This window comes from Rhinoraja longicauda, chromosome 23 (assembly GCF_053455715.1).
Source record: "Rhinoraja longicauda isolate Sanriku21f chromosome 23, sRhiLon1.1, whole genome shotgun sequence".
Classification (NCBI taxonomy): Eukaryota; Metazoa; Chordata; class Chondrichthyes; order Rajiformes; family Arhynchobatidae; genus Rhinoraja; species Rhinoraja longicauda.
The window spans coordinates 30,693,029-30,706,190 of NC_135975.1; the positions used below are offsets into that span (position 1 = coordinate 30,693,029).

Genomic DNA, 13,162 nt, shown 5'->3' on the forward strand with positions numbered 1-13,162 from the left:
GTTCTATGTACGCATCACTCGCTGAGTGAAAAAGCTGCCTCTCAGATTCTTATTAAATTCTGCTCCCCTCATCGACTATGTCCTCTGGTTTTTGATTCCCTTATACTGCACAAAAGACTGCATTTATTCCCATGTGATTTTTTTTACCCCTCTATAAGATCGCACCTCATCCTCCTGCCCTCCAAGAAATTAAGTGCCAGCCTTCCCAACCTTTACTGATAGCTCGTGAATCTTCTCTGCACTCTATCCAGCTTAATGACTTCCTTCCAATAGCAGGGTGACCAAAACTGAACACAATTATCTAAATGCAGGCTCACAAACAAGTGAGTTTCACGAGTGAAATGAGCAGCTTTGAAGATATCAGAGTAATGCATAATTGGAAGTGCTATAACTCAGATGGGATTTAAACTGTAGTAATGTCTGCTGTCTTGCATTTCACAGTACTGTTTTAAATTGGAAAAAAAAGACACACAATGCTGGAGTAGCTCAGCGAGTCAGGCTGAAGAATGTGGATAGGTCGACCCCCTTTGTTTTAAATTGTTTTCTTTTGATATCTTTTGACAATTCTTTTCCTCTTGGCCAAGATTACTGAAGCAGTTTGGTATCTGCATTTTAGTTTTATGGGACCTTGCTCTGTGTAAAATTGATAGTTGTATTTCCGACATTGCAACAGTGACCTCAAACATCATTGATTATAAAGTGCTTTAAGATGTTTTGAGATGATGTCTTCATGTGAGTTTCTTTATGTGCCTTTAAAATATTGCCAGAGCACTACTTGTTAACACCACTTGTATCATGTTTAAAGTTACTTTAGTTTGGTTGACATCTGGGATTTAGAGCAGAATGTTGAGTCTGATTGCCATGTACTTTCTTTACAGAGATTGGAATGGGCTTGACAGGATTTGGCGTGTTTTTCCTGTTCTTTGGCATGATCCTGTTCTTTGATAAGGCACTCCTTGCGATAGGAAATGTAAGTTGTTCCTTATGAAGCGTGCATCTTCAAAGACTAAGATTGTCCACATTTTTACGAAGAGCTGATTTTCAAACAAAAATTATAACCATTTCCATCTCTAGTTGCCTCTCTAAAGACTTTGGGCAGGATATATAGAGCTGATTGAAAAATATTCAATTGGGAAAGTTTTCTGCTCTCTATTGTTATCCTCCTTGTTTAGAATAAGTCAAGACAAATCAAGAGTGTTTATTTATCATATGCATCAGATATGAATCAGAACTGTGAAATTCCTGCATGTTGCAGCTTTGCAGACACATTAAACAATAACAAAATAAAACATATAATAAATTATGTTATTCCAAGTAAACTAGACCATGATAATGAAATGGCCAAAGTGTGTAGAGCAACCATAGGAGTGCAAGGACCTCAGTTCGATGCCTTGGTACGGTTGTGGTTAGGGTTGTTACAGGGTGGTTCAAGAAGCTGATGGTTGAAGCTGTTCTTGAGCCTGCAGATAATGCTTCTCAGACTCCTGCAGCTTCTTCCCGATGATAGCATTGCATAGAAGACATGGCCATGGTGTTGTGGGTCTTGGGTGGTATTAGCTGCCTTCTCGATGCAGCTCTTCCTCTAGATCCCTTTGATGGTGTGGAAGTCAGTACCAGTGATGGATCAGGCAATGTCCACCACTTCCTGCAGCATCGTTCATTCTTGAGCGTATCTTAAACGGTGTGCAATGTGGTTCGTATGGAAAGCTTTTAAAACGGCAAGTCCTGTTCTGCTCTGTACACCAATATTAGCTTGCAACCATCAGTGGGTCAGAGACTTCAGCTCCTGTTTCTTTTCCTTTTGGGATTTTTTTCCCCCCTAAATCCTCACTGTAAGCACAACTGAAACTGAAAGGGAAAAAAATGTACTTGAAGATTTTTTCACAGGTTGTGATCGTGAAATTTTAAGTAGCCATTTCTGAATGACTTGGAATTAAACGTGGACGGGTTGGTTAGTAACTTTTCAAGTGACACAAAGTTTGCTGGGGTCGAGGACTGTGAGGAAGGCTGTCAAAGTAAACAGCAGGATATACATCTGCTACAGAAATGGGTGGTGAAATGGCAGATGGAGTTTAATCCAAGCAAGTATGAAGTGTTGCTCTTTGGGAGGTCGAATGTGAAGGGAAAATATACAATTAATTGTATGACCCTTAATAGCATTGAGTTTGCAGGGAAACCTGATAGATGAATGAGGGGCATAGATAGAGTAGACAGCCAGACCCTTTTCCTCGGACAGAAATATCAATTCGAGAGGGCATGACTTTAAGATGAGAGAGGCAAAGATTAAAGGTCATGTGCAGTGCAAGTTTTTTACACAGGTGGACAGTGCCTGGCACACGCTGCCTGATGGAGGCAAATACAATTGTAGCTGTTATGACGCTTTTGGATAGATGCATGGATATACAGCAAATAGGGGGGTATAGATCACGTGCAAACAGATAAGAGTTGGTCTTGGCATTATGTTTGGCACAATTCCTGATGGAAGTAGATATAATTTTGAGTGGCACGGGTAGATGTAGTCAGGATATTTTTTCCCAGGTTGAAAATGTCAAAATATAGCAGGCATATGGCTTAATGTGAGAGCGGGGGTCTTTAAAGGAGATTTATGAGGGAAATTATTTTACACAAAATGGTGGGTACCTAGAACATACTGCTTGGGGAGATTTAGTTTAGAGGTAAGGTGTTCAGTCAGGCCATTTGGCCCCTTGCGTTCATGCCCACCATCGCTATGATAGGAGAAGATACAATAGCAATGTTTATGAGGCATTTGGACAGACATGAATAGAGGGGAAACAGAGGGACAAAGACCATGCACAGGTAGATAAGGTTAGTTTGGTGGGTGTCACAGTGGGCTGAAGGGCCTGTTCCTCTGCTGTACTGTTCTACGTTTATTTTATAATATAAGACTGCTGATGATGAAGGAAAAAGGTACTTGGAGAACTAGCTTTAAGCATGGGTTCTAAACTTGGCGCTAGCCGGTTTTCATTTTGTCTTCCTCCATTTGGTCCTCGTAACTTGTTTTTTTTTCTCTTTTTACAGATTTTATTTGTGGCAGGTTTATCCTTTGTAATCGGTTTAGAAAGAACGTTCAGGTTCTTCTTCCAGAAACACAAAATGAAAGCCACTGGTTTCTTTCTGGGTGGAATTTTTGTAGTACTCATTGGCTGGCCTGTAATAGGCATGGTACTCGAAATTTATGGATTTTTTCTTTTATTCAGGTGAGTTAATTGGAACCCTTGGCGATTCTTTCATTGTTGGCACGAATATCCATGAAACAAAGTGTTCTTGTGTTATGGATCATTGAATTCTCTTAATATTTTGAACATTATAATTTATGGGGTTCAAAAAGCATTTGCATCACTAATTCTGGTGAAAAACAATTAAGAGGGGGGATATAATTTGAAGTGTAGATTTTAAGACTTTTAGTTAAATTGTCACTAAACCAGGATATATATTTTTTGGAATCATGTTGCTTTGTTTCTTGTTAACTAAAATTATTTGTTATACAGCGTGAAAACAGGCCCTTTGGCCCAAACTACTCACACTTGTCCCACCTATCTGCATTTGGCCCATATCCCTCTAAACCTATCCGATCCTTGTACCTGTCCCAATGTTTTTTAGAAGTTGTGATTGTACCTGCCTCAACTACCTCCACTGGCAGGTCGTTGCATACACCCACCACCCTTTGTGTAAAAAGAAACTGCTCCTCGGCTTCCTTTAAGTCTTTCCCTCATCACCGTAAACGTATATATCCTCTGGTTCTTGATTCCCTTACTCTGAATAAAAGACTGTGTATTTACGCTATCTATTCCTCACAATGAATAGATAAGATATATACAGATCTTGTACACCTCTATAAGATCACTCTTCATCCTCCTGCCCTCCAAGGAATAAAGTTCTAGCCTGCTCAACCTCTTCCTGTAGCTCAGATCTCGAGTCGTGGCAACATCCTCGTAAATCTTCTCTCCACTCTTTTCAGCTTAACATCATTTTCCAATAATAGGGGAACCAAAACTGAACAGAATACTCCAAATGCGGTCTCACCAACGTCTTGTACAACTGTAACATAACCTCCTAACTTTTATACACGCTACTCTGACTAATTAAGGTCAATGTGCTGAAAGCTGTTCTTGACCACCTTTTGTACCTGTGACACCACTTTCAAGGAACTATGTACCTACACCCTTAGATCCCTCTGCTCTACAACACTCCCCAGAGCCCTTTCATTCACGATGTAGGTCCTGCCATGGTTAGACTTCCCAAAATGCAACACCTTGCACTTGCCTATATTCAACTTTAACCATTCCTCAGACCACCTGACCAACCAATTAAGACCTTGCTGCAGTTATGGGGCCTCATTTGTTTAAACTCTGATATAAAACAATAAAGCTTGCTTGTGTTTGTCTCTTGGACTCATTTATCTCCACAATCAATATTAAAATGGCTTTCATATGAGAACAACTAGTGGCTTTAAAGCACAACCAGAATACATTTTAACACAAGTGCTGAAGTAACTCAGCGGGTCAGGCAGCATCTGTGGAAGGAAATGGATACTGAAGAACACTTCTACAATCTGAAGAAGAGTCTTGAACTGAAATGTCACCTGTCCATTCCCTCCACAGATGTTACCTGACCTAAATTCCTCCAGCATTTTATATTTTATTCAAGGTTCCAGTATCTGTTGTTCCTTGAATCTCCAGAGAGGTTCAAAAATGGTTCAGGAAAGCTAAGAACTGGTATAGGTATATGTATGGTCAAAAAGTTTGATTTGCGTGCTATCCAAACAGATCAGATACACCACACATAGATACAATCAGTTCAAACACAAGTACAATAGAGAGAGGAAAGGGGCAGATAAAGGGGCAGGGGCAGAATATAGTTCCCAGCATTGTATAGACAAATCAGCTCCTTAGACTAAGTCCAATGTTTTCAATGGGGTAGAGGTGAATTGGACAGTACCCTAGCTTATGGTGAGACTGTTCAGAAGTCTGATGACAGAGAGGAGGGCTGTGCCTGAGAAAATGAAATGACCAGGGTGGGACAAGTGTTTGATTGTGTTGGCTAATTTTCCAAGGTAGTGTGAAGTGTAGATGGAGTCAATGGTGGGGTGTCTGGTCTATGTGATGGACTGAGCCACATTCACAACACCCAGCAATTTCTTACGGTTTTGAGCAGAACTGTTCCCACGCTAAGCCGTGATGCCGAGTGATTAATTTTGTTATTCATTCCCCTATGTACAAAGATGATCATGATTGCAGTTCTAGCTCTTTTTGTAAGGATTTGACGTGTAAGGATTTGTAAGGATTAAACACCTGTTTTTCTTTTCTCACATTATATTTTTCGCAGGGGGTTCTTCCCAGTGGTGGTTGGCTTTGTTAGGCGGGTGCCTATATTAGGCTCCATTCTGAATTTACCTGGAATAAGCTCAGTGAGTATTGACATTATCCATTGCATATTAGAGCATAAACGCCGTGCCATTTTCTACTGCTGTCCTGTGTTTTGATGCCATTTCTACCATTCAAGGAACATTGAATAAACTTTGAATTGTTAGTATGCTTTTCATGGATTGCTGTTCCGTTAACTGTAATTAATAGTTGGGGATAAATTAAAAGAAACTGCCAGAAGAACAAAACACTCATGAGCATCAAGGTTTGATTGAATTGCAGTGATGAACTTGCTTTTAGTTATGCCTTGCATCGTATAATTTGCACGTAGTAGAGTTAGTGAAGGAATTTTTTGAATTTATTGAAGTTCACGTTCATATGAAAATGACAGGCAGGCTGGGTCTTTTGAGCTCATTCTAAACAGTCATGATGGAATAATCGTTAAGCTACGACTCCTACCAAAAACCATGCAGTGATTTACAATGGGCAAAACAAAATTAATGAAGAATTAAATTGAGCCAAAATATGGAAATTCTCCTCGCGTCCTGAAATAAATCAAGTGTATTCGGCTGACTGTTGGGCTATGAGTCACATTATCTAATATACCGCCTGCTGTATAGATTTGAGCTAGCAACCGCTACTGTCTACTTTTTGAATGCTTGCAGCAAATTTGTGAAAATAATAAATTGTATATTTGATATAGTTCCAGGCTGCTTCCCCTGAATTTGTGCAATTCAAATATATAGAGGATGCATTTAATTTATGGTTCAAAGAACATTGGTCACCTAAATAAAGCTAGAGCTTTGTTTAGGCAACCAATGTCACAGATAGAGTCATAGTCATACAGCATGGAAACGGGCTCCTTCGTCCCAACTTCTACCAACATGTTCTACCAACATGTCCCATCTACACCAGTCCCACTTGCCTGCATTTGGCCCATATTATCCCTCTAAACCTGTCCTATTCATGTATCTGGTTCTTTGAATCATTAATCTAGTACAACACCTCTGCACCAAGTTGTGAGGATGCCTGTATCACTATCTGAGGGCATAGCCAATATTTTCTCTAAGAACACTACCTGGCTGCACGCACACATGTTGGTTCATTCTAGTAATGCACCAGGATGCTTTGTTTTACTGGAAATCTTGGGTAATGGCAGGTAGAAGTGGACACTAGGATGAAAGGCAACTTCAAGACAAGTAAAAACATTGCCCTCGGGAAAGATATTTTAAACAGGTTTAATCACAGATGTAATTGAGATAGTAGTATTGATAGATTAAAAGATACAGCAAGGAATTGGGCTCTTCAGTCCATCGATCACCCGTTTACACTAGTTCTATTTTATCCTACTTTCCCATCCACTCCCTACACTCTAGGGGCAATTTGCAGAGGCCAATTAACCTACAAACCTGCCGTCTTTGGGATGTGGGAGGAAACTGGAGCACCGGAGGGAAACCCACGCGGTCACAGGGAGAATGTACAAACTTTTCACAGACACCGCCCAAGGTCAGGATCGAACCCGGGTCTCTGGCGCTGTGAGGCAGCAGCACTACAACTGTGCCACTGTGCAATTATTGCAGAGTTCTGAAATAGATTTTTATGGACAATTCTAATTTATCAATGCGAGAGCAAAATATGAAAATTGCCCTCGGACTGCCTGAAGGAAGTCGATTGTGTTCATTTATGTTGGAAAAAACATCAGCAGAATTCAAAACATCATGTAACTCAGGAGTCCATGTGCCTGCTCTGCTACTCAATAATATCCTGGTTGGATCTGCCCGTAACCTCAGCTTTGCATTCTCTCCTCATTTGAAGATGCTGGTCAGAGTGAAGGAAATATTATGACTATTTCAATCCGACCGAGGTCTGCCAGCCAGGGACTCCAGAAGCCAGTAGGAGATGGGGCAAGGCTACAGTCCAGAGGTTTAGAGATGAATTTGCATGATATTAGTGTTAAAGGCTGATCTGTAGGCAATGAATTATATCCTGACATAGGTGGTATTGTTAACGTGATCCAGAGCTCAATGTATTGCAAGGACACTGGTGTCCTTTGTAGACCCATTAACCAATCTAGGGGTCTAGATTGTCCAGAGGACTGACACGGATGTGGGCCACGACCAATCTTTCAAACCACTTAATTGTGGTTGGCGTTAGAGCTACTGGGCAGGTCATATTTCTTGGGGACTGGAATGATGGAGATTTCCTTGAAGCAGGCGTGGACAGTAAACTGAAGTAACAGGGTGAAGATGTTGGCAGAAATGTAGCTAATGGATTGTCCATGATTTGAGAACCTGTCCAGTGACTCCATTTGGGCCGGCCGCTCTCCAAGAAGCTACTCTCTTTTTCACCTTAATTTTAGTTTAGTTTAGACATACAGTGTGGAAACAGGCCCTTCGGCCCAGCGAGCCTGCACCGACCAGTGATGCCCGTGCATTAACACTATCCTACACACTGGGGACAATTTACACATACCAAGCCAATTTACATGCATGGAGGAAACCGAAGATCTCGGAGCAAACCCACGCGGTCACGGGAGAGTGTACAAACTCCGTACAGGCAGCGCCCGCGGTCGGGATCGAACCTGGATCTCCGGCTCTGCAAGTGCTGTAAGGCAACAGCTCTACGCTGCACCGCCGTGCCACCTTGGCGGAATGCAGTGGTCCTTGTCCTTGGCGGAATGCAGTTGTCGGAGCTTTTCTTGCTAAAAATGGTGATGACTAAAGTGTACTCATTCAGGCTGTTTGAAGTCGTTATGAACATGTTCCAGTCCATGTTTACGTTTATTATTGTCACGTGCTATGGAACAGTGAAACGTTTTGCTTTGCGTACCATCCACCAGATCCGATATTCCGTACATAAATACACCGTCTAACTGGTACAATAGATAGAGCAAAGGGGTAGTTAGATACAGAAGGCAGCAGGGCGAGTATTGTAGCGCTTCCGTTCCAGAGACACTGACTGAAGGCATTCCTGAGGTGACCCTCTGCCTCCTCCGAGCACTGCTGTATTCCTCTCTTCATCGGCGCCTCACTCTCCATCTATAAGATGGCAGGAGCAGCACCCATAGACAATCAGACTGGGTGAAATGAGGGTTTGAGCTCGGGGGTTTATTGTCACGTGCACCAAGGTGCAGCGAAAAGCTTAGTTTTGCATGCTGTCCAACAGATCAGTTATATTGTACATAAATATCAGTTTAAACTCGAGTACAATAGATAGAGCAAAGGGGAAGAATCAGGGTGGGGAATATTCCTGTACATTTTGTGGCAATGAGTGTATACCTGTGATCTAAAATAAAGACTCTAAATATCCAGTGACTGAAAGTACTTTCCCCAACAGTAAAACTATATATTTTTTAATACTGTGGAAAGACAAGTGGAATGCCCATGGTTTAATCCACAAGGGTAAAGTTGCTACTTGATTAGCCTGGATTATAGTGATAATCCATTCTCCACTGCATACAATCTACGGAATCTGGGTTTATTTGTGATTTATCCGATTTTCATTAAACATATCTTGGTTCCAAGATGGTTATGAGCAAATGGATCCTTGCTGCTTCAAACCAGACAAGAGATTGTAAGTTCAAGTTAGCTAAAGCAGGTGTAGGGCCTGTTGACCGTGCCTGTGTTAGAGGAAGGTAGACACAAAATACTGGAGTAACTCAGTGGGACAGGCAGCATCTCTGGAGAGAAGGAATGGGTGACGTTTCAGGTCGAGGCCCTTCTTCAGACTGATGTCAGGGGAGTGTACGGGACAAAGATATAATGTAGTCAGAGACTGTCAGACTGGTGGGAGAACTGGGAAGGGGGAGGGGATATTGACTTCTCTAACTTCAAATAGCCCTAAAGTCAATGTTCATACTGCTGGGGTGTGAAGTACCCAAGCGAAATATGAGGTGCTGTTCCTTCAATTTGCGCTGGGCCTCACTCTGACAATGGAGGAGGCCCAGGACAAAAAGGTCAGAATGGGAGGGGGAGTTGAAGTGCTGAGCAACCGGGAGATCAAGTAAGTTAAGACTGACTGAGCGGAGGTGTCACGATCGCCAAGCCTGCACTTGGTCTTGCCGATGCAGAGAAGTTGACACCTGGAACAGCGGATACAGTAGATGAGGTTGGAGGAGGTGCAAGTGAACCTCTGCCTCACCTGGAAAGACTGTTTGTGTCCTTGGATGGAGTCGAGGGGGGAGGTCAAGGGACAGGTGTTGCATCTGAGTTAGAGGAATGTTGCTTTGTAATGACCGCTGGCAATAAGTGCCTATTTATACGTATCTGAGCAGGGACTCAATTGAAGAAAGGCCCTGACCCGAAACGTCACCTGTCCATTCCCTCCACAGATGCTGCCTGACCAGCTGAGTTCCTCCAGTACAGTAAACCCTCGTTATAACGGTCGATGGCGGGGAATGGTGTCCGTCATTGCTGATTGTCATAACCAATTACAGTATTATCATTGTTTCAGTAGTAGAAACACACAACTGCAGTTGCTGGTTAATATACAAAAGGACACAGTGCTGAAGTAACTTAGCGGGTCAGGTAGCATAGCTGGAGAACATGGATATATGACATTTCGGGTCAAGACCCTTCTTCAGACTCTCGTTGCTGAACTCTGCCTGAAATCCAGGTGAGTTAAATGCCCCCAGCATGCTGGCGGCCGGAGGAGAGACGAAGATCAGCAGAGTCAGTGGCCAAAGAAGCCTGGAGGTGGCCAAGGTAGTTGCGTGAACCGGTGGTGGCGGCAGAAGGTCCTGCAGGGAGGCGGCATGAGCCAGGGGTGGTGTGGGCAGCCGTCGATTGGTCAGTTTGCCATAACCAAAATCCGTGATCAAGTCCTATGAGCTACCCAAATCAGACAAAGGACCATGCTGTAATTGAGTTCCTGCAAAATGGCGCACCATAAAGCTGTACTAAATGTGTCTGGGGTTTATTTTCTAAAACTCTTGAGCATTTTCAAATTGGTTCCAAAAACACGGTTGGTCTTAACCATGGCTTCTTAAGCTTTGACAATTTGCAGTAAATAATATAATGATTAATGTGATGCCTTGTTAGACTGTGAAAGGTCAGCAACATGAATTCAGTAAATGCTTTAATAAACTTTACTTTTTGAGCACTTCATAAAATTAATGTAACCATATCCTTGACTATTGGCTGATGGATCCCGACCCAAAACCAGAGTTTGTTCCATACACTCACCACCCTTTGTGTGAAAAAGTTACGCCTCAGATTCCAGTTAAATCTTTTCCCCTTCACCTTCAACCTATGTCCTTTGGTCCTCAATTCGTCTACTCTGGGCAAGAGACTCTGTGCATCTACCCGATCTATCCCAGTCATGATTTCACCCCTCACCTCCTGTGCTCCAAGGAAGAGATTCCCAGCCTACTCAACCTCTCCCTATAGCTCAACCCTCTAGCGCTGGCAACATCCTTGTACATCTTCTCTGTACCCTTTCCAGCTTGACAACATATTTTCTATAACATGGTACCCAGAACTGAACACAATACTCTAAATGCGGCCTCACCAAAGTCCTGTACAACTGCAACATGTTCTTCCAACTTCTATACTTAATAATATACATTCATGGTATGTAGGTGTTCCTAGCTTTCTAGCCTTTATTGTGACTATAACATGGATTTACTAATCTTTGGCCTTTGTGAAAGGATAATGACATATACCCATGCCAGGATACTACGTTCATAGCATGTGTGCTTTGATCATGGTATTTCCATGCGCTTGTTGCTTCCACACATGGCCAAGGTTCTAGGTCTAGGAGCTGCAGTTGAAGAAACAGTGTCAAGTTGCTGCAGTGAATGTTTTCAGATGATAGACACTGCAGCCAACATCTGTTGTTGGAGGTATGTTCAGTCTGGTGGATAGATTTGTGTGGTAGCAATTTACTTAAGAACTGTTGTAACTACACTCGTGCAGATGGGATACAATATTCCACCAGCATTCAGGCTTGTACTTTGTAGATGAGTGAAAGTCTTTAGAAAGTCTTTAGAAAGTCAGGTGAGTCATCCACCATAAAATATCGAGATTTTAGCCTGCTTTTAAAACTCATCTATTTAAGGGTCCCAACCCTAAACGTCATCTATCCATGCCTTCCAAAGATGCTGCCTGACCCGCTGAGTTACTCTAGCACTTTGTGTTTTTTATTTAACTAGCTGGTCCAGTTAAATTTCTAATTGGGCTTGATTCTTCCTCCCTCTTCACCACCAATGCATTGAAGTCTGCTACTGAGTAGGTTTAGATCTGTTATTGTCACATGTGCTGAGGTACAGTGAAAAGCTTCTTTTTTTTGGTGTGCTATCTGATCAGAGTAGATATACCATACATAGATACATCAGTTCAAACTCAAGTACAATAGAGCAAAGAGGAAAATGCAGAGCGCAGATTATAGTTCTCAGCATTGTAGCGCATCAGTTCCTTAGACAAAGTCCAATTTCAACAATGGGGTAGAGATGAATCGGACGGTACCCTAGCTTATGGAAGGACAATTCAAAAGCCTGAAAACACAGAGGAGGAAGCTATTGAGTCTGGTGGTGCGCGCTTTCAAGCTACTGTACCTTGTGCCTGACGGGATCAGGGAGAAGGAGGAATGACTGGAGTGATCTGATTATGATGCCTGCATTTCCGAGACATCGTGAAGTGTACATGGAGTCGATGATTGGAAGTCTGGTCTATGTAATGGACTGACTATACTATAACTGCCTGTAGAACCCAAACTAAATCTCAAAGAACAGATTAGAGGCAAATTACACTATCTAGCTCTAGGGACCTCAGCTGGTACTTCTGCTGATGTTGATGTTTGTTCATAATTAAATGGGAGAACTAATTATTTGGTACGATTTGGTAGTAGAGTGCATCGTTTAAAAGGAAATGTATTTTGCACAAAACTACAGTTATAGTAACAAGTTTAGTATGGAAACAGCCCCTTGGCCTACTATGTCCATGTCGACCATCGATAACCTCTTCACACTAGTTCTATGTTATCGCACATTCTCATCCACTTCCTACACATTGGGCAATTTTTTATTTACAAAGGCCAATTAATTTACTAACCCACACTTTGGCATGTGGGAGGAAACTGGAGCACTCAGACAAAACCCACGCAGTCACAGACACAGGCAGCATCCATGGTCAGGAACGAACCATGTGTCTGCGCTGTGAGGCAGCAGCTCTACCAGCTGCGCCACTGTGCAGCACTAGAAATGCAAATGTCCCAGCTGCTAGGTGCTTATCAGGGACAAGAACTCTACAGAGTTACTGGCAAAGCCCCTTGAATCTTTGGTATTTTGTTGGTAACAGGTGGGTTTGGTATTTCTACAATGGAACCTTGGAGCACTTTTGGTTTGAATGCCGAAGTGGCTTATGCTATGGGTATGAAAAATGTGGATAACTAGATATCAATTACGCTTGATGCGTCAGATCAGTATTATTTTTAATCACGGTTGATCAATAAAGGATACATACTGTTTAAAACACAGGTACAATGGTGCTGGATAATGACATAGCAAATCCTTGTCATTTTGGGAGTGGTGTGAAAAAGATTAAAGTGCATGAGGGCTTCTAATGTATTGGTATCGGTTTATTATTGCCACGTGACAGAAACTGCAGGTGACATGTTGTTGGAGGCAGCAACTGTTCAGGGTGGTGGACAGGCAGCCAGCTGCAGGGTAGCAATTTCCATAAGAATTGTTGCAATTGCACTCATCCAGCTAAGGGGAGAATATTCCATCACACTTCAGCTTTAGAAAGTCAGGTAAGTGATCTTTCACAAAATACATAGAA

At 42.3% G+C, this 13,162-nt stretch overlaps 1 protein-coding gene across 3 annotated transcripts in view; it reads left to right on the forward strand.

Annotated features, from left to right (window-relative positions):
- The window catches only part of LOC144604983 (vesicle transport protein GOT1B), a 28,215-nt gene that overhangs the window by 7,241 nt on the left and 7,812 nt on the right, over positions 1-13,162 (forward strand). For 2 of the 3 annotated variants that reach the window (XM_078419974.1, XM_078419972.1), the window contains exons 2-4: positions 879-970; positions 3,040-3,218; positions 5,347-5,428. In XM_078419974.1, the coding sequence (XP_078276100.1) occupies positions 879-970; positions 3,040-3,218; positions 5,347-5,428 (353 nt within the window). Of the gene's footprint in view, positions 1-878; positions 971-3,039; positions 3,219-5,346; positions 5,429-6,760; positions 8,839-13,162 lie in introns of those variants that run through there. The other variant, XM_078419973.1, reaches the window with a different exon arrangement.